We start from the raw sequence: 20,831 nt of genomic DNA, 5'->3' as shown, positions 1-20,831 counted from the left end.
TATCAAGCTGAATTTTCGGACAAAGATTTAGAAAAGATAAATGTGTCAAGTCGTAAATTGCAGATCAAAGAGTTATTATCACTGTTGGAAAAATATGGTGATTTAGACAGATGGAAAGCTAGATGGATAAAGAAAAAGGAAGAAGCTCAAGCAAAAAGCACTGTATCTGAATATGTAATGAAAGAATCAGAGAAAGAAGAGAAATTGTGTCCGATGAGGGAAGTGCCAGGAGGAGGTTATGTACTTGTTCCATGGACTCGACAGGATATTTTGTTATTTACGAATGATTTCCCAAAACTCAGAGAGAAACCTGTAGAATGGTAAAGGCAGGTCGAAAGATTTGTAAAGGTCTCGAAAGTGTTACTAAAGGATTTAGATGGGTTATTTGACATTGTCCTGTAGATTTGTGGACAGAGTGTAAAATAGCAGTTGATAAGCCTAATGATGATTACCCTAGAGATCCAAAAACAGGAGCTCCATCAGATGAAGTGATGAAAACATATAATAAAGTAATATTGTACTTGAAAGGAAAGGTGCCCCCAAAAGAATCAGATTGGAAGAGAATAGACAGAACTACCCAAAATAAAGATGAATCAGTACATGCATACTACGACTGCCTTTTACAGGTATTCAAGCAGTACAGTGGCTTAAAAGGCATTGATACAAAAGACATGACACATTTTATTTATCAGTTGTGTCAGGATTAAAACCAGAAATTTCGCAAATGATTAAAGATCATGAGATTTGTTTGCAGGCCAAACCGATAGATGACATTTTAAAATATGCAAAATATTGTGGAGATGAGTTAGAAAATAAAAAAGAATTTAGAAGAAAAAGTAATGTGGGCACAAGTAAAATTAGCAGAGCAACAAGAACTTCAAATGAAAAATATTCAGACCCAAGGAGATGGAAATGGGAATAAACCTAGGGGAAAGTATAACCGAGGTGAAGCTAAAAAGAAATTTCCTTGTCATGGGTGCGGCAAGTTGGGGCATTGGAAAAACGAGTGTAAGGCTGTATTAAATAATAACATGCAAACTAACAATTTGAATTCACAGACGCAGAATGAGGTATCGAAAAGGCAGCAGCAGCAAGTAATACAAAACCAGTTACCATTGGCTCCTATGCCAAATCCTGGGAGTCAACCCTCATACAGTGTGGATACCACAAGTTGGGAAGGAAGTGGTAAAAGGGACACAGTAACACCGCAATTTCTTTTGAGTGACACCTATTTTGATGAAGCCAGTTTCTGATGGTGCCTGAGAGGGGAGGAAGAGGAGTGCGTACTTGGCGCATCCTTGCAGGTAGATCAGTCAGGTCCATACATTGAGGGAAAGGTTGAAGGAAATGATGTTACCTTTCTGTTGGATACTGGTGCTACCCGTTCTACTGTGAGAACAACAGACGTTCCAAACCTACCCCTCTCGGGAGATGCAATCCAAGTATTATTATAGAGAACAGTGGTCCCTGGTATTTGGAGGATCAGAAGAATAATAGGCATACACTAAATAGTAAGTATGTCCTTTGTCCAGCCGGACAGGAGTTTATTTTGCAGGTATAGGCAATAACACATGGATTTTTCAAAATGACAAGTGGGCACGACCCGTGACCCACAGTGAACAAGACAAAACAACGAACGTTTTAGGAAAAGGCGACCAAGGCGGTCTGTATACTTGTGCTCAGTGAACAGACTTGATTCAATTTCTTAATCACCATTGCACAAATCATTGTTGGACATTTCTACTGCATATGGTGCTAATTTGTCGACGACGTTTCGATGCTGAAACTAAATACAGTAGTAAACAACACAAAATGCCCAAACCACAGTTACTCAATACAATTTTTTGATATAGGGTAAGAAACACTTTATTATCGCTTCCCTGGACACCATTATTTTGTGTCAATCATTTTGTATTTTCTATAATTTGAAAAAATTGCTGACAGAAAAAAGACATTGATTGCAAATATTTACAAATATTTACAAGGCTGGACTAATGTTAGCAAACATTAAGGGCAAAGACTATTAATGTTTGCTAACATTAGTCCAGCCTTGTAAATATTTGTAAATATTTGCAATCAATGCCTTTTTTCTGTCAGCAATTTTTTCAAATTATAGAAAATACAAAATGATTGACACAAAATAATGGTGTCCAGGGAAGCGATAATAAAGTGTTTCTTACCCTATATCAAAAAATTGTATTGAGTAACTGTGGTTTGGGCATTTTGTGTTGTTTACTAATGTTATTAGGTCTAGCCCTCACCACATAAAGGACCTAACCCCTTTTGAAACTAAATACAGGGCATCATCTTCAGGGCATGAGAGTATATCATGTTTGTCTTGAAATCATAATAACATTATGCCTTTTAAAACTATCAGGCTAATGTTGATATTGGTCACCACTACAGCTGTAAAGTGCAAGGGAGTTCTGAATTGGATCCATGCAAGTCAAAAGAGTGACTGAACCCGATGAAACTGAAGCTAAAGGTTATGCAGCTGAAGAGTCCCAAAAAAGTGATTCCGAAGTAGTTGATGATGAACAACCGAGCACCAGTCAGGATGAATGGATTCCAGGATTGACATTCCTGCAGATGTTGTGAAAACCAGAAGCCAGACTTATTTAGATAGACAGAGTGATAGTGAGGATGAGTCAGGAATAGAAGAACGTACTCAGATTACAGAAATCAAAGCCAATAGTAATTCTGAGGAGGAACAGATAAGGAGAGATCAATATACTCAGTCAGTCCAGATACCTGTCACAGTTCCAGAGTCTGAGGAGGGACAGATAGGTGATAGGGCGAAGGCTCAGGAAGAAGAAAAACAAGAGATCGAGATACCTGAGCAGGATCAGATAGATGTAGAAAAACGTGTTCAGGAAGAAGAAAACAAACAAAATCAAAGCCAATTACAGCACACTCCTGAACAAGGCCATATTAGCATCCAGGCAGAAGAAACAGAAACAAGACCTGGACCAAGTCAAATAGAGAGAGATACAGACAACGAAGATGTACAAATTGTGCCACAACTGAACGAGAATAAAAGAGCAATTGAAGAAAAACAAAGCACAGTGCCAGCTAAAAGACTCAGAAAGGGAGATAAGTGGCCTGGTTTTGTCAAAAGTTTGAAATTTCGCCTTAAAACAATAAATGAAGAACCAGAGCAAGTAAATGAAATATCATGTCAAACTTGGTTTTCCACAGAACAACCAAGAAGGAGGAGTCCACGACTGAAAAGATTGAATAACAAATCCAGAGGCCCTGAATGAACATATGTCATCCTTGAAGATTTTGAAAATGTAGAACTGAGTGATGAAAGTGATGACAAACTAATTGATGATCCAACAGACGAAGAAGTGAGACCAACTTGAAAAATTCACAGGTTAAAATTCTGTGAAAAGTCTCAAAAGGGGGGCTAAGTCTGCTTAATCAGGAAAAATGGTTGATCATACTGTTAATGGTAAACCGAAAAGAAACTGCTTAAAAACATGCTGTAGAATATGCACATGTAGTATAGTAATAATACTTATAGTATGGTTAGGACTGACGGTAGCTTTTCCTTATCTAATGAGTAAAAATGAGAAAAATTACACTAATATTCATGAGAAAGTAGATGCATCTGAAAAGTTAAATATACATGGAAGAATAGATAATTTTAGGCAGAAAAGAGTAGAATTAGAAGCATCAGATGAGGAAGAACTGCTTTACAATAAAGTTAGAAATAGAACACACTTGAACGTATTCGCAAATCTGTTAGTACATTATGAAGAGGCAATGGAAATAAGCGATTGCTATGTTTGTATGAAGCTACCATTGTCTGTAGCGGAGGGTGTCACTTATCATCATTTGCCCCTGACCTATGGTTTTTTATGTAGTATTTTAGCTAGTTTATTTTATTAAAAAAAGGACCTTTACAATATTAATATTGTAACTCAGATGTGATTTTCTCTGAACTTCCTATACATAGTAACTTGAATCCTGTACATAATACAGGTGACATAGCTCGTTATATGGGTGAATATTTTCTAACAATAGGTACAATAGATATAGCTGAAGCACACAAGAATATTTTAACATGCATTTTACATGAAACAGAACAGATATTTTTGAATTTCGTTGAAAAAGGAGAGAGGATTTCCAGAGAAAAGCTACAGAACAGAAACGGAAAATTCCTAAATGTACAGAAAATAGAGAGTACACCTTGAATGGCAAAACTCATGCTGCTATGTTGCTGGACTTTGAAAAGAAAGGGAAACTGTCTCCACAGAGAGAGAACGAGTTATTATAACGATATATTAATTGGTTCTAGTGAATGTGAAGACAATTATAAGGTCATTGGGGGTTGGGGTTTCAAAGATGGAACTGAGCCAGTATTTCCTGGAATTTATTACATATGTAGGAACAAAGCATATTACAAATTGTCTGATCATTGGTACAGGAGTTGCTATTTTGGAATAGTATTCCCCAAGGTATATCATGTGAACAAAATCACTGGAAGCAATGAAGAAACTAATGGACTAATGCGTAGTAAGAGAGCTAGTTTTGCAGAAATTGTAGGTGATATATTTAGTGCATTGATACCTTCAGTGGGAGTGGTTCTGAATACTCAAAGAATTTGCAAATTGTCAACAGTGAACAGTGGTGGATCGTTTATCGACTGACACTGCTGGAGGATTCTTAATGATCAATACTGAACTAGTTGCGGTAAGGTCAATGGTTTTACAAAATTGACTTGCTCTTGATACACTATTGGCAAAAGAGGGCGGAGTCTGCAGAATGTTGAAAGCACAACATTGTTGCACTTACATACCTGACAAAAGTGTAGAAATTAAAGGGTATGTAAGGAATATTACACATTTAGAAAAAGAACTCAAACCACTGGAGGTTGATAGTGTATGGAAGAGACTTACAGATGGTCTCTCCTCTATTGGTAGTTGGTTTTCTAACGTAGGAAAAAGTTTTGTAGGTAGAGTACTGATGCCAATGGTGGGAATAGCCCTACTGATTCTAGGGATAATAACTTGTTGCAAATGTTGCAAGCATAAAAAGACATATACAGTGAATAAGAGAGGGAAAAAAAGAAATATTGATGACATTGAATTAGAAGAGCATAATGGACATTTGTACAAGAAAGTGAAAGACCCTCACATGAAAAATGAAAAGAATTTTAACAGAAAGTTTGAAGAAATTGAGTTGGGTGAAATGTAAAAGTTGCCATCTGTTTCATTAATTGGTGATGATATAAATTATCATCAAAGAAGGGATTGATGGAGCAAGGTTGCACACGTAAAGTGACTTGCTTGTATTCAGCCCTCTCGAAAATAATATTAATGTACTAACTAACATGTTTTGTTATATTAATATTGCATTACACAGTATTTCTAGTATCTAGGGGAAGCTGGACAATGTGCTTTTACTAACTATAATCCGCTTGCATTAAAATGGCTGCTGCTATCCCGGATTTTCTACTACGCATGTGTCTGTCACACTCACGTGACATGACGTATTACTTTGTTTGGTGGGAAACCTTTGCTTCTACGCACTAGAACTAGGATGGCTGTTATGTGTCCTAACGTGCAAGAAGCTTGCATCACTGCTTTTGCTAAGCTGTTCGTTCTGGCTAAACCTTAATGCAATAGTTTAAATAAAATAATGGGAATAGAGTAGAGATAAGTGGTATAGAGTGCATTCATTTATTCTGTGTTTCTAAAAACTGTTTCTCTCTATTTTTGCATGTATCGCATTTGGGCCTGAAATGTACTTCTAAACTACATTTTTGGAGGAAATGCGCCTGCGCAAAGAAACTCAAGCCACTGAAGCCATGGCATTGAACCAGTGCCAGAATCAGACGTGAACTGTGAAACTATGAGAAAAAGACCTCCTCACCCTGCCAGAGGAAGCTGAATTGAATAATTTGTTAAAACATTGTATGGTATTGTTACGTTCACTGCCGGGTGGATTAAAAGTACATGGGAAGATAAAGTCATGAGAGGGAATATTTAAATACATGATTGACAAGTTACCTCATATTAATATGGTGTGATGACTTCTCCTCGTCTTTTGACCAATAAAATTGTGGGATTCACACATTTGCAACATTGGGGGTGGTACACTGACCTGGAGAATAGTATAACTAGGGTAGGCTTAGCTACTTAGTTTGTCCGACTTGTCCGAATAGCTGACCTGTCACTGACCCAACGCACTCAATAGGTGATCGAGGGCAGAGGTGCTGGCGGAGCACTCTGTCAGAAGATTTGATAACCCAATCGGGGTTCTGTAGAGGAGATCGATAACCCAATCGGGGTTCGGCTGTTAGCTGCAGAGAGGGGTGTGACCCTGGTGTTGCACTTTAGCTGTGGGTGCCGGTCTTAGCCTGTGGTGGTCCTGTCCTGATCCAATTTGGTCCGTAACTTGTCCTGATTCTGGTCTGCACCTGTTCTTTCTCGCTGGCACCTGCACTTTGGGATTCTTATCCTTTGACTCAGCCCGTGGCCAGGGTTGGTCTTCACACCATTCTAGGTAACTATAAAGTGTGGGTTTTTCATAGTATTGTTTTCCCTTTTCTACCCTACCCTGTGTTTAATGCTTAACAATATTTCTTTTAAATTATTGCACGTTTGTTTCAATCTTCATTAATTTTAATAGAACAAGAAATTATCGATTATAATGGTTTCAAACATTACTTTAGATAAAAGAACTTAAACCTTTCCAGAGTTTGTGGTTATTTATGAAATGCTAATTGTTATTTTACTACCTATTTTCTTGCTACCTTCCTTGATCCTCTAGGACTTTGGGTATCGGTGACTTGGATTGGTAAGTCAAATGGTATAGATTCCGAATGGTAAAATTTAAAATTGATTGAGTGTAAGTTTACCTGTTTAAATATATACAGGTGAGTATGTTGAGCAGGTGAGCTTGCGCTCTATCAAAGGGACGAGAGGTAAGTGTGGAGGGAGTAAGCGGGAAGTGCAGAGAGAAAACAAAAGAGAAAAGAATCGGAGCCATGGATGGCAAACGAAAAAGAGGGAAAACAAGAGAATGTGATTGAGAGCAGAGAGATAGAAAAGTGAGGGCGGGCCATGGAAGAGGGAGAGAAAGGAGATAAGAACAAGCTAACGGGGTAAAAGAAAGCAAGAGGGCATATATTACGCTGTTGTAGAGAGTGATAAGAAGGAGATAAATGAGAGAGATGAACAAAGATAAATATAGTGTGAAAAGGAGGGAGGGCATATAGGGCAAGAGATTAAATGGATGGGGTGAGAGGAGAGGAAGAAGAAGTGAGGAAGCTGGGATAAAAGGGAGCAAGAAAAGAAGACCACGGGGGGTAGACATATAAACGATAAAGGAATGGAAGTGGAATATGTAGTAAAGAACCAACCACATTTAGTAAAAGATGATATCTGAGCCAGGCAGTAGACACGAATAAGTCATGTAGTTAAATAAGTAATAGATTTATGCCAAAATAAAGGTGCTATTTTTTCCAGCTGAACGCCCCCTAGGAGCACCCCAAATGCTCACCCCATTCTCTCTCCCAACCTAGCCTCATAGTGACCCATTGTGTAGCATAGTAGGCCGGTCTGAGCAGGACCCGGATCTACTGATATATTATTATGGCCCTCATGGACTTTTTTTTTTAATTTGAAGGCCACGATTCACTGCCACAAACTACACATTATACATGAGTTGGTTCACAGAATTAATAAAATATATTATAGAAGAACAAAAATGTGAATTGCAAGAAAAACAACGAGAAACATAGCAGAATGACATGATGCAGAAGACGTGGCCGGCCGTTAGGTGGCAGCTTAATGGACCACAAATAACTTTTACAGGAACGAGACAGCGGCACTACAGTCAACTAACTCTTTAATAAGTAGACCCCCAATAACAAAAAATTGTCCGATTGATGAATAATCTGTGCTTGTACGTTTGCTACCTCCATATGGGGAATGAGGCTCATTTTACAATTCCCCATTTTGGAGTTTTGTAAGCCAGTTTGCGAATACAGAGCACATCTATTTGGTTGGTCCAGAATACATACAACAGGTGATGGGAAGAATGCTTACAAAAAGTCCAACCACTGGCAATCACTCGGAGTAGCATTCCAACCCTTCGATTTTCATCCATCGTGTTGCTCTAGACAGAGGCACGCCTTATGCAAATGTTTTTCACCCATTGTGCCGTTCTAGGCAAAGGCACGCCATGTGCAAATAAATACACCTGTGCTCCTCATGGGAAAACTCATGCCGAACTCCAAGACTAGTTCCCCTCCATAAGGGACCACATGCAACCCCGAATGGTTTCTGCCATCTTAGGCCTAATCAGTGAGATACAGCTTGAAACCTATGGCACAGTGAGCAAGGGACCCTCGTCATTTCCTTGGCCAAATAGAGCATTACATAATACACACAAATTTTGATGGGAGGAAGGCTTGCAAAAAGCATAACCACTGACAATCCTTCCGGGTAACATTCCAACCGATTGTTTTTAACCCTCTGTGCCACTCTTAGACAAAGGCTCGACTTATGCAGATCAGTACAGACCCTGCTCCTCATGGGAACAGTCCATCCCAGTGTGTAAAATAATGATGGACTGGAATGCTGCCCGAGTAATTACCAGGAACTTTTCTAGCACATGCTTCTTTCGGTTGTCCTGAAAAAAACGACTTATTGTACAGGGAAGGTGGAGCTTGTGACAGCCTTTCCCTGCATAATCTAAGTGTTCACTGAGTCTGTCTCGTTCCTGCCTGTGTGAAAGCTCCTCCCTAGCATCTTCATTTTCTCTTCAACAGCAGCATCACATTGAGGAAAACAGCCATTGTTTTGTCTAGCCTGTCCACTTTTTTGTCTTACTGAGGAAACGGCTCTCTTGGAATTTATATGACCTCTGAACCTCCAAAAGTACATTAGGTTTTAATTTGGGTAGGTCAGGAAGATATGGAGATGGTTTCTGATCTCTCTCTAGTTCTGCTTGACACTTGTCTTTCCAGCTCTATCCCATCTTGCCTAACACTTGTTGACTGTAAAGACTCAGGCTCAGATTATGACTCTGCGCTAAAGTCTGGTCTGATTAAAGATTTGCGACTGAAAAAAATAAGATAATGCAACATACCTTTTTCCTGAACCTGTCCTCTTTAGCATGTAAACCCGATATTTCAGGCTCTAATGATTGAAATTGATTGTTTAAAGGGACATCTACAAAAGTCCACTGAGCTATGGTGATTTGACTGCTTGCTTGAACTACTGCTTCGGTCCTTTTTTCACTTCTGCGACAATCATGCTTAGATTTACTCCTTTCAGGAGTCCTTCCAAGCTCTTTATTCTTAAGAAATGGGGAAAATGTTGAAGCAGGAGTTGCAGTAGACCTCTCAGTCTAGGATGAGGCATGTTGCTACTTTCCACAATAGACTTCATGGGTTTAGATGTGTCCCACCAGTGTTCATTCTTTGGAGAAGCAGCTGCTAGGAGCCACCACTAGTAGATGAGGTATAAAATTAAATGCTATAGTTTCCTGTGTCCTAGTGGCATTTGTTAGTTACACAAATCTAGCTCCCTGTTGCAGCACTGCCATCCTAAAAATATGCCCCAGGTCCGCAATAGCATTAAACAGGAAACAACCTTTACATTGCGGTCATTAGACCGCGATGTCTTTACAACGCAATGCCATCACTACACAAGTCATTACATCGACTTGCAGAAGATGGCGCTCTAACATAAGAAATAGTATATTTTACTATTCCAACACCTTCCCTACTGGTGCTTAGGCTGGAGTTGGAACAGTAAATTATACATTCCTAATGTTACATCACCATCTACTGCAAGTCGATGTAATGACTTGCGTAGTAATGGCATCCCATTGTCACAACACGGTCGTTGTTACAACTGCGTTGTTACCTACTGCGTAGTAAAAGCACACGTTACAACGTGCTATATTCGCATTAACCAGATAAGGTATCTCGCCATTAGTTTCCTTCACTTTCATCTTTTCTTCTTGGAGAGTGCCTGTAAATCATTCTTGTGGAAGTGTTGCTCTTGTACTGGCTGCTCTGTGTCCTGCATATTGGTTGCAGGGTTGTGCACTGTGTCTTTCTCCTTCTTCTCATACTTCCTAGCCAGAGCTAGATCTAGTGATATCGCTTCATATTTAAAGCACAATAGATGCAAGTTTTGATGACTCAAGAAAAACAGACACCAGGTTCTTTCGCCTCTCCACCTCACACCCCTGGCAGAGATTACCTGTGATTGTGGGGTGGTGTCAGCTCTTTTTCCAACACACAATAGGTATCTTGGACAGGTACTCAAATGACTCCCTGCTTGCACCCCTTTTACAGGTGTACAGCGCCCAATTTTCCACATCTATTCATACTGTTCTGTCTACCATAGAGCATACACTTAGATTTTACAATGGTCTGCCAGGAAACCTTGTCCACTAAATATTTCGAGATCTCTCCCAGGAACATCCAGCCTCCCTGCCCTTCCCCTTTTCAATGGATTGCATATTACTCAATCCTTTCTTTCTTGAAAGAACATTTTATTCCGTTTCTCATATTTCTGCTGTCATCCAACAGTGAGTGAGAGGATGTGGCGTTACGACCAGAGCTGCTGACTTTGGAGCTGGGCATCCAGGTTTGCATCTCAGCATCCACTCAACATCATGGGAAAATCACATAATCTCCTGTGCTTATGGACAGTGCCTGGATACCCTCACGGTTGATTAGCCGTGCTCTACAAATCCGAGTATTTATTTATTACTTATCACTTCTTGTTCTTTAGTAGGACTATGGTGAGTTTAGATCTCCTCCTGCGGTATCTATCATGTATGATTTTGACTTCATGATGTCATCCAGTGATCGCAGCGTGTACCCAAAGCCTGTGGTTGCTCTGGAAAAGGAGCTGGTCATATCCTAGTTCCTTCAGCGCCCAGAATTTTTAGGTTAACAGTGACATGAACTGCACTGGATCCTGCAATGTTGCTGTTGTCTGATGGTTTCTCCCCTTCAGTCTCCCTCTCTCCTCCCCTTTCATGCACCTGCGTCTGTTTGGGAGGCTCCTCACTCTTCGGTTTCAGGATTGGCCCTTCAGACCTCTGCCATTGACTACTTACGAGTCGCAAACCTTGGCAATGGTGTACCCATCAATAATGTAGCTGATTCGGGGGCACCAGGCCCCAGGGTTTTGAGGGGCTCACTGCACCCCAATTATAGCTGCTTTTTCAGTTCCAAGCCATAAATGGAGGGGCCATGTTTGTTGTTTACATGAGGGCCAATCTCACCGTCACTGTGCCACCACCCCATGACACCAAACCCCCATTAAGTCAGCAAAAGATCATGCAGCCCTCAGAGATTTTCACTTGTGTCAGAGACAATTGTAGTAAAGGCATGGTGGACACAGTTAGTTTGCTAGATCAGAGGCTCATTTCTGGGGATCGTCCTTCAGAAACGAGCAACGATGCCAAATGTGAAGGGGCCCAGGAGAGCAGCCAAAATGTAATTCAGTAAAGTGTTAACCGTTCATTCCATTTGATCTGACTCTGAGTCCTTCTGTCCTGCTCTATTAACGCCCAATTGTAAGTCAGGTGTATTTTTGTGGCCCAATCTTCAGGCACCCGGATTACCTGGTTTTGTGAACACCAGGCCCTATCAGATTTTACTGGCCAGAAAAATCAAGTTGTTAAAATTACAGAAGCATCGGAAATGGGTTGAAAGCATAAGTGTAGCCTGGTCCTCTACTACGGCATGGGAGAGCATGCATGGCTCCCCTCTGCCTGGCTCCATCAACCCTCACCACTGACATTCTACCCTCTCGTTGCCTCACCGCCCTGCCCTCCAACCCCATTCACCACCTGCTCACAGCCGGTGGTAACTGTGAACATTAATCTGTATGGAGTAGGAAATACATTGCAAACTAGAACTGAAAATTCCAAGTCCCTATGGTTATTTCGAATTCTGTGAGTATGAACTCTTAATTACACTGCTGTGGCAAGGTGTTGCGGCACGTATTTGCGCATTCAGAGTTTGGACCGCGCCGATGCCATGCAGCTCGTTTCTGGGCCTCTCCAGTGTGCTGCTTTCCATGGAGCTCTAAAGCCACTGTGTCAGATTCCTTTAATTTAGATTGCAGTGTTTTTTCGGTCGAGCCTGGGCAGCTCATGTGCTGTTCTGCGACGCATGCTGTATTCAAGAATGGAGTTGAAGCTCAGCCCACCCTCCACCCATATTTTTCATTGGCTTGTGTCATTTCCCTTTGTGCATGCTGGCTTCTGATTCGTTAATAGGCTTGTTAGTCCATCTTAGTACCGCCTTGTCTTCGTTTGTGACCACCCATGAGGACTGGCCCTTTTACTTCTGTTGTTACATGGTATGTCTTATTTAGTCTGTAGCACTATTTTCTTTAATGAGATTCTCCGACTGCATACACAACATGCTTTCCTGCAACATTCAGCGCACCATGCGCGCTTTCAGTTTCCAAGCAGCCTGGACAATAGCAGCCGGTTCTTTGAAATGAAATAGGTCTTGCATTTACAAGAGTTTCAGCTATTGGCATTGTAAATGACAATGCCTTTTATTCATGTGTTAATTATCAAAACATATAAATAAAAAGCATTGACACCTACAATGCCAATAGATTAAACTCTCGCAAATGCGAGACCTATTGCATTGCAAATGCTTGCTCCTTGATGTAGCTTTCATGCAGGGCTTCAGCATGACATGTCTGCTGTAAATGTTGCTTAGGTCTGTGTATTTTTATTGCATTAAAACGTGGCAACCATTATTTCATTTTTGTCTAAAATGTGAACAGTGGGTATGTTAAAATTCTTGTGATAATTAAACTAAATCGCATATGCAATACGATAATATTAGTCAGACAACTTTAACAGTGACTCTACATTGAATGCAAGTCCCATCTCCTAATAAATAAGTCAAGATAAATTTGTTTGCGGGGTAATTCAATATTTACTTCACCAATGTGTTAATTTTAATTCCTCATGGTATTAAAAATACGTCATTAGCTGGCAAATTTCAGGCATATTTTCCATAGTGCTATGTCAGTCACCCATAGAAAACCAAATAACACAGGGCCATATGTAGGTAATCTCTATTTACCTATTCTTAAATACCGAATTCTACTGATTCGGTATTGAAGAATAGGTAAATAGTATGTAGGTAATTATTCAGTAACTTTTACCGAATCGGTACGATTCGGTATTTACCGAATTGGTATTTACCAAATAGGTATTTACCGATTCGGTAATTTCCATTCATTCCTATGGGCCTGCAGGCCCATAGGACTGAAAGGGAAGCCATTCACTATTACCGATTCGGTAAATACCGAATCGGTAATAGGGGGCACATATTCAAGGGTGGCAGGGTGTCACATTGACACCCTGTTGCACCCCTGAATCTTGCATGTGTGCACATGTGGAACACATACATGCCCTAAGGGCATGTATGTCTGCCACATGGCACTTTTGGAAAAGCACAAATTTGCTTTTTCAAAGGTTTTCGATATTTACCACCAACTTATAGTTGGTGGTAAATAACGAATCCTCAACTCAGAAATGCACTCACTTGAGTGCTCCCTACATTACTGATTCGGTAATTTACCGATTCGGTATGTTAAGGATTCAGTAATTTACTGATTCCTAAATTACTGATTCGGTAAATTACTGTATCCTTCAATTTGGCCTCCTAGATCTAAAAAGCCTAATACCGGTCGGTAACGGCCGAAATTCTGTAATTTCGTCTGTTACCGACCGGTATTAGGCTACCTACATCTGGCCCTAAATGTATTGTTTTTATGACTGGATAAATGGAATGCGTGTAGTTTTGACAAATGTATTAATTTTGTATCCACAGTTTCATTTACCAGTTGGCCAAGTGGGGTTGGTATTCCTTGGTCTTGCACTGTCCTATGCACTTTCATCACCACTGCTAGGCTTAATAAGCGATAAAAAGCCAGTAAGTATGACATATTACTATTCTGTATGCAAAAACGGTACGAATATTAGTCGTGTAAATATGTTAGATTGAATAACACATTGTTTTTTTGATATCATTCATAGGTCACTAGGGATTGCCATTGCAACCTTTATGTTTTCCCTTTTAATGTTACTGAAATGTTCACCTTTCAGATAAGCTCACTTTTGAGGGTGTGGTTCCCAACAAATTGGGGCGACAAGAACTTATGTCCACCATACACTGCACCCTACATGCTGCGGACACTGCTGCTACGTTAGGCATGCATGGCTCCATATCTCCAGTTTAAAACCAAGGGTCCAGCTAAATTTACCTGATCTTCGATGGTCAATATCTCTATGGACTGCAGGTTGATCAGTTATTAGAGAAAATGTAGAAGGGCGCTTAGACAGCTAAGGAAATGGGTGCCTTTCAAACCCCTACCTTTTGCTGCGCAGCCTATTGTGGAGGTTCCAAGACCAACTCCCCGGAACCCTCCATCTCATACCATCGTCCACACGCACAACACACTACACCCAGAGGCTATTTTCGAGGCTCCTACAGAGGTAACAACTCCAAAGGAAGAGGTAAAGGTGTCTCTCCCAAAGGAGCTGCCACCAGCGCTAAGCCCTAACTTACCTCTCCTTCCCCCTGACCATGTAACACCAGTCAGTGTCGACTTCAGGGATTCTTTCCTGCTTGGTGGCACGTCACCTCTGACGAGTGGGTATTGGATATTTTCCAACATGGTTATTATCTGAAGCTCACTTCTACACCTCCCACTAGACCACCTCACAAACACAAACTCTCCCCACAACATCAACAGTTTCACATGAAGAGGTACACACGCTCCTTTAAAAAGGAGCTACAGTGTCCATTCCTCACCATTAACAGGGTACAGGAGTTTTCTGAACCCCAAAAAGGCTGGGTTACTCAGACCAGTTTTGGACCTCAGGCCCTTCAACAAATACTTGCTCTCAGAGCACTTTTAAATGGTCACTCTTCAGGATGTCATCCTGCTACTAAAACAAGGTGACTTCATGGTCGCACTCGACACCAAGTACGCCTATTTCCACTTTCCAATCTATCTGACACATCGCCTGTACCTCATATGTGTAGTCAGCAGACAGCATTGTCAGTTCAAAGTGCTCCCTTTCGGAGTCACTACCAGACTCAGGGTTTTTACCAAGTGCCTCGCGGTGATGGCCGCTCACCTATGCAGTCAAGGCATCCACGCCATCACCTACCTGGACGATCAATTCATCAAGTGTGCCACTCATCAGTAATGCCTTGAACACACTCAGGTCCCCCTCAACCTACTTCACAAACTAGGCTTTACTATCAATGCCTAAAAATCACACCTCCAGCTTCTCCAGATTAAACCTTATCTGGGGGCAATTCTCAACTCAAAGTTGGGCATGGCCTACCCAAATACCACCAGGATACAGCCTTTTCGGACATTCATCCCTCTGTTCCAACCAGGCCAACAAGTCACCATCAGTAAAGTCTTGCATCTCCTCTCCATGATGGCCTTTTCTATTGCCATAGAACCCCATGCTAGGTTACACATGCATACATTGCAGGAGTACTTAGTGGACCAGTGGTCTCAAGTGTATGGTCACTGGGATGATCTAGTGTTGGTGGACTATTAAGCTTATTGCTCTCTGCAATGCTGGAACACAAACAACCTGTTACAGGGATGGCCTTTTCCCGCCCCACTTCCACAGAGGACAATCACAATGGATGATTCCCTTATGGGGTGGGGGGACACCTAGACTCAAGGGTCTCTTCATAAATAATCTGGAACTACTAGATGTTCACCTTGCATTAGAAGCCTTTCTTCCCGACCTCACTTGCAAGGTAGCCCTCATCTAAACAGAAAACATGATCACCATTACCTTCAGAAGCATGGGGGCACAAGATCCACTCAGCTCTCTCACGTAGCCCAGAGCATCTGGAGATGGGCACTCAGACACAATAGCCATCTGTTAGAGGAATATTTACTGGAAGTGGACAACAACTTTGCCGACCTCCTCAGCTGGATGCCGCAACAATTCCACGAGTGGGAACTTCACCCTCAAATCCTTCTAAACTACTTCCGGTGCTGGGGACTACTGGACATAGAACTCTCCACGACAGCAGAAAACGCCAAATACCCAAACTTTGTCTCCAGGTTCCCACACTCACCATCAGGGGCAATTCACTATGAATGAGTTGGTCAGGGATATTTGCTTATGCTTTATCTCCTCTCCCACTACTTCCGTTTGTGGTTCGGAGGCTTCAGCAGACATCTCTCCCCCTCATCCTGATAGCTCCCACGTGGGCACACCTACCATGGTTCACCACCCTCATAGAACTCTCATTAGTTCCACACGAGAACGCCCCAACAGGCTGAACCTTTTCATGCAGAACCATGAAGAAATAAGCTACCTCTCAGCCTTGCAGTCTGGCTCCTGAGGTCCTAGAGTTTGGATACCTTAACCGTCCACCCCAATGTATGGACATTCTTAAAGAGGAGCGCAAACCTACTACTCATGCCTGTTACGCGGCTTAATGGTGATAAATCATTTACTATTGTTGGTCAAAGCATATAGGCCTACTAGCAAGCAAACCTGCTACCTACCTACTCTGCAAATTTGTGGTTTAACTTTCACATCCATAAGAGTACATCTAGAGTCTGTAGCTGATTATCTTCAGAATATGCAACAGAATTTCCTCTTCAGAATTCCTATAATTAAAGCTTTCATGGAAGCTCTTAAAAGAGTCATTCCTCCTCGGATCCCACCAGCCCCACATGGAATCTTAACATTGTCCTAACAATTCTGATGGGACTTCCATTTGAATGCCTCCACTCCTGCCCCCTCCAGTTTCTCTCTTGGAAGGTATCAGTTCATATTGACAGAACTAAAACTTTTCAGAAAACAGAGCAACTTTTTCTTGCTTTCTCCAAACCCCATCAAGGCAAAGTTCTTTCTAAATCACGCATTTCTAGGTGGATTGTTAAATGCATATAAGCATGCTATGCTAAAACCAAAAGAACACTAACTATCCCTCATAGAGACCACTTCACTCAGAAAAAAGGAGCATCTATGGCTTTTCTTGGCAACATTCCTGTAGCTAATATTTGTAAAACAGCTACATGGTCCACACACATACTTTCACAAAACATAATTGTGTGTATGTACTGGCTCGCCAGCAAACCATTATTGGACTGGCAGTTTGTGCTGCGGGGTGTTGCTGCCTTCGATCTGCGGGCGTGCTTTGCCTGCCGATTTAGCCCCTTGGATCCTGCCTGCTTCTCGCGGCCCCCGCTTCGTGGGCGCCACTCGTGAGGGGAAGACTTTTGCTGCATATTGAAGGGGAGGAGGAGGAGACTCGACACCGGACCCCTGCGGGACTGCGAGGACCAGCGGGCAGTGCATTGCTAATCTGCCGCAGCTGGTCCTCTTCCCGCCCCCACCTCCTCATCTAATTTAAGTGCTCTTGGCTACGCATACGCGGGACGCGCGCGGGATGCGCGCGGGACGGAGCACGGGGCGAAGCCCGGGCAAAGGGCGGGCCGTCTGAGGCTTTCTGAGGTTGGCAGAAGTTGGGTTGGGGCACCACCCTTTCTCCTGATCTTTGCCTATTTTGCATTGTTTGTTGTTTGCGCGGACATAGGGGGGCACCTGTTCTTTATATTAAGTCGCAAGTACTTTTCTCGTTGGTTGTTACCATTGTTGTGAATAATGCCCCTACGCTCAGGGAAAGAAAGAGTTGTGCATGTGCAGACGGGTAGTGGGGTGGTAACTGGTCCCCTCGATGCTTTTATAACCAGGGCGACTGGCTTCCTGGAAAAGGAGATAGCCTTTGTAGAGAAAAGGCTATCGTTAGATCTTATCACGGGGAAGCGCTCCTCAATTGGTCGACTTGCTACAGTGGTTAGCCCACAGGCAGCTCCCACGATTCCTATCCAGTCTCTGAACACTGTGTTGGTGGATGTTCACGCAGAGGCAGAGAGAACGACCTCGAACTCCATTGGGAGTGGTTCTCAACTCAGTGTTTCCTTGGGAAGCTGCAGTGGGGAAAGCTCGTTAAACGTGAGCTCAGCCCAACCTGATCGTAGTACCAATGAGTCACAACGGAATATGTCCAACAAAAGGAAGAGAAGTAAGAGCTCTCAGAAGGGGGGCTCCTCTAAAATACCCAAATTCAACAGTAACTCCCAGCCCACCCGCACCCCTATAAAAATTGTCAGTCCCCAACATCCTCAGGTTATAATCAGCCCCTTGTCCCCCCGCATTTATTATTGACAAACTTAGTTGCTAATATAGAGAGTTCGAATAATGATGATGGTCTTTTATGTAAAGTGGAACTACTAATAAAAACCCTTATGTTACCATTACTTGAACGTACTAGACTTATGAACTCAAAGAGGGATTATTTGGAAAATCTTGTTAAAGAGAATACCAATATATTAAATAAGATAGCAAATGTCCATCCCCTTCCATCTATTCCAGCTGGTATTCCTATTCACTCGGGTGCCGCTACTACAACCAAACGGTCACCACAGGCCCCCACTAAACATCCTAATACACAACCCATATCAAAAAACTCGGCTACCGAAACATCCAGGGTGGGGAACAAGATAGCGGACGCAAGGTCAAAGGTTAAGATTCGCATGGCTTCCCAACCCCCCGAATCTTGATAGTGGTGCCTCTAGATCGATCACTACGATTAATCCAACCCCTAGAGTTTTGGGGAGGCAAAGTAACAATTCACCGGCCCCAACTCAGAAATGTTTTAGACGGGACCTCCCTTGTATTAATTTACCCCCTGAGGCCTCTCCCTTTAGGATGTTTTAACAGGTGTTTCAACTATTAAAGATGAAAAACCTGAATCTCATGCGGATCTTAGAAATAAAGTTGTCTTTTGGCTAAATAAAAATAGACCTCTCCACCCATCCCTGGGCCCGAAGGACCTGGAAGGTGATTGTATTATCATCAATTTCAGGGACCCTCGGGTGGTGGACCACATATGTAGGGAAGCAAGATTTGGGAGGATGGGGGATGTGCAGTCGTTACGCCTCAGTTACTTCTATCCAAAAAGAAAGAACATTCCATTTGCTAATGCACAGAAGAATTTATGGGAGGTTCCAAACCGATAGGAATACATACACCCCATCCTATCCTCATCTGTCTAATCGTTTTGAAGCACTCTCTGGCTTGGAGGAAATTGATTGACTCCCACCCATGACCAGTGGAGAGAGTCCCCCAGGGAATCCCGAAAAAGATGTTGTTGTCCTAGAAAGTTTAAAGAGTTTAGTCCAACAGGAGGAGGGATATTTGAATAAGGATGTGGTTAATGGGAGTGTTGTAAAGGGGAATAACCTGCACTATTTTGTATCTAGTGACGTGGGGGTTTTAAATCAAGAGTTGATGGTCATAGACCAGGTTGCCTCCCCTCCCCAGGACTCGATATTGAAAATAGTTTCATGGAATATTGCAGGACTAAAAGGACGACTATCCTCGACTGACTGGGCAGATTTTGTTGATACATTTGATATTTTGTTATTCCAAGAGAGCTGGGCCCTTGAACCAATTTTTAAACCAGGCTTTTAAGATTTTTACAAACCCGCATTAAAGGGTACCAAGGGTAGAGCCTCTGGGGGCTTAGTAACTTGGGTTAGACAGTCCATTAACTGTAGATTAGTGGAAATCCCTGGTAACAACCTCGATATCTTGGGGATAAAATTATGTAGGGAAAACCACCAGAACATTATCCTTATTAATATTTATGCACGTGTCCTCCCTGGGGGGAGATGCCCGGCTATAATGGATGATTTGGACATTTATCTTGAATCGATTGGAAGAGACAATCTAATTCTCCTAGCAGGGGATTTGAATTGTACTTTAGAACCCCAGAGGAATGAGGTAGAGGATTTGTGTTGCGAGGAGGATGCCATGTGGAACATCCCGAGTTTGACAATAAATCCTATTAACAGGAGCTCAGAGGCTGCTATTCACTGGTTAGGGCTGTGCTTAGAGTGGGGTTTGAGTGCGACTAATGGTCGGACGGCCTCCGATAAAGCTGGCCAATCTACTTTTGATAACGGGGTTAGCAAAAGTAGAATAGATTACATTCTGGTTAAAATGGAATATTGGTCCCTTGTGGAAGACATGGTAGTTGTGAATCGTCCAGAAAGTGACCACAACCCGTTGTTCCTAAGTTTGAAGCTTGCTGATGGCCTAGGTAGATCTCCAGCTGCCATATGTGCCACCGCAGAGGCTTTATCAACTAACGATGGAAGGCGGGTTAGATGGAGCAGGGTCTTGGTGGATCCTGACATGATAGATGCTCTATCACAGGAAGCAGCAGCAGCAACTCTGAATGCCATATTCAATTTATCTCCCACTAAGGAAGCAGCTCACCAGATTTGTGATCTACATGAGTAGTGCTTTAATAAACTGAAGGCTATTCTTACCCTTCCTCCAAGGCTTGGGAAAGTAAAAATGCCCGTTACTAGAAAGAAATGGTATAATAGTGATTGCAGGGAGACATTTAGTGCTCTTAAAAGAGCACTCAAATCAAGGGTAACGGTTGACATCAAAATGGCGAGACTGAGTTATAAAAGGGCCCAGTGGAAGGCGAGGAGAGAATGGGATGATTGTTACTGGTCTGACCTATACGAGGCTAGTCTATCTTCCAACCAGACTAAATTCTGGGAAGTAGTTAAATGGGGCAGGAATTCAGATTCACAGATCCCCGCTAACCATGTCGCGGTGGAAGCTTGAGTGGATTTTTCCTCATCCCAGTTTAAGGAGTCTGACCACGAAAATACTGTTTCCGCGCCGAATTGGGCCCCACCGCACTCATGCAATTGCCAACCACTAGTGTTCACTAA

General features: G+C 42.2%; 1 protein-coding gene across 1 annotated transcript in view; it reads left to right on the top strand.

The window, feature by feature from the left end:
• Positions 1-20,831, top strand: part of LOC144761792 (MFS-type transporter SLC18B1-like) — an 815,703-nt gene that overhangs the window by 476,358 nt on the left and 318,514 nt on the right. Inside the window, exon 8 of the mRNA XM_078647042.1 lies at positions 13,850-13,951. Within this exon, the coding sequence (XP_078503168.1) occupies positions 13,850-13,951 (102 nt within the window). The remainder of the gene's footprint in view (positions 1-13,849; positions 13,952-20,831) is intronic.

Source organism: Lissotriton helveticus, chromosome 6 (genome assembly GCF_964261635.1).
Source record: "Lissotriton helveticus chromosome 6, aLisHel1.1, whole genome shotgun sequence".
NCBI lineage: Eukaryota > Metazoa > Chordata > Amphibia > Caudata > Salamandridae > Lissotriton > Lissotriton helveticus.
This window is presented reverse-complemented; position numbering and strand designations above follow the sequence as displayed.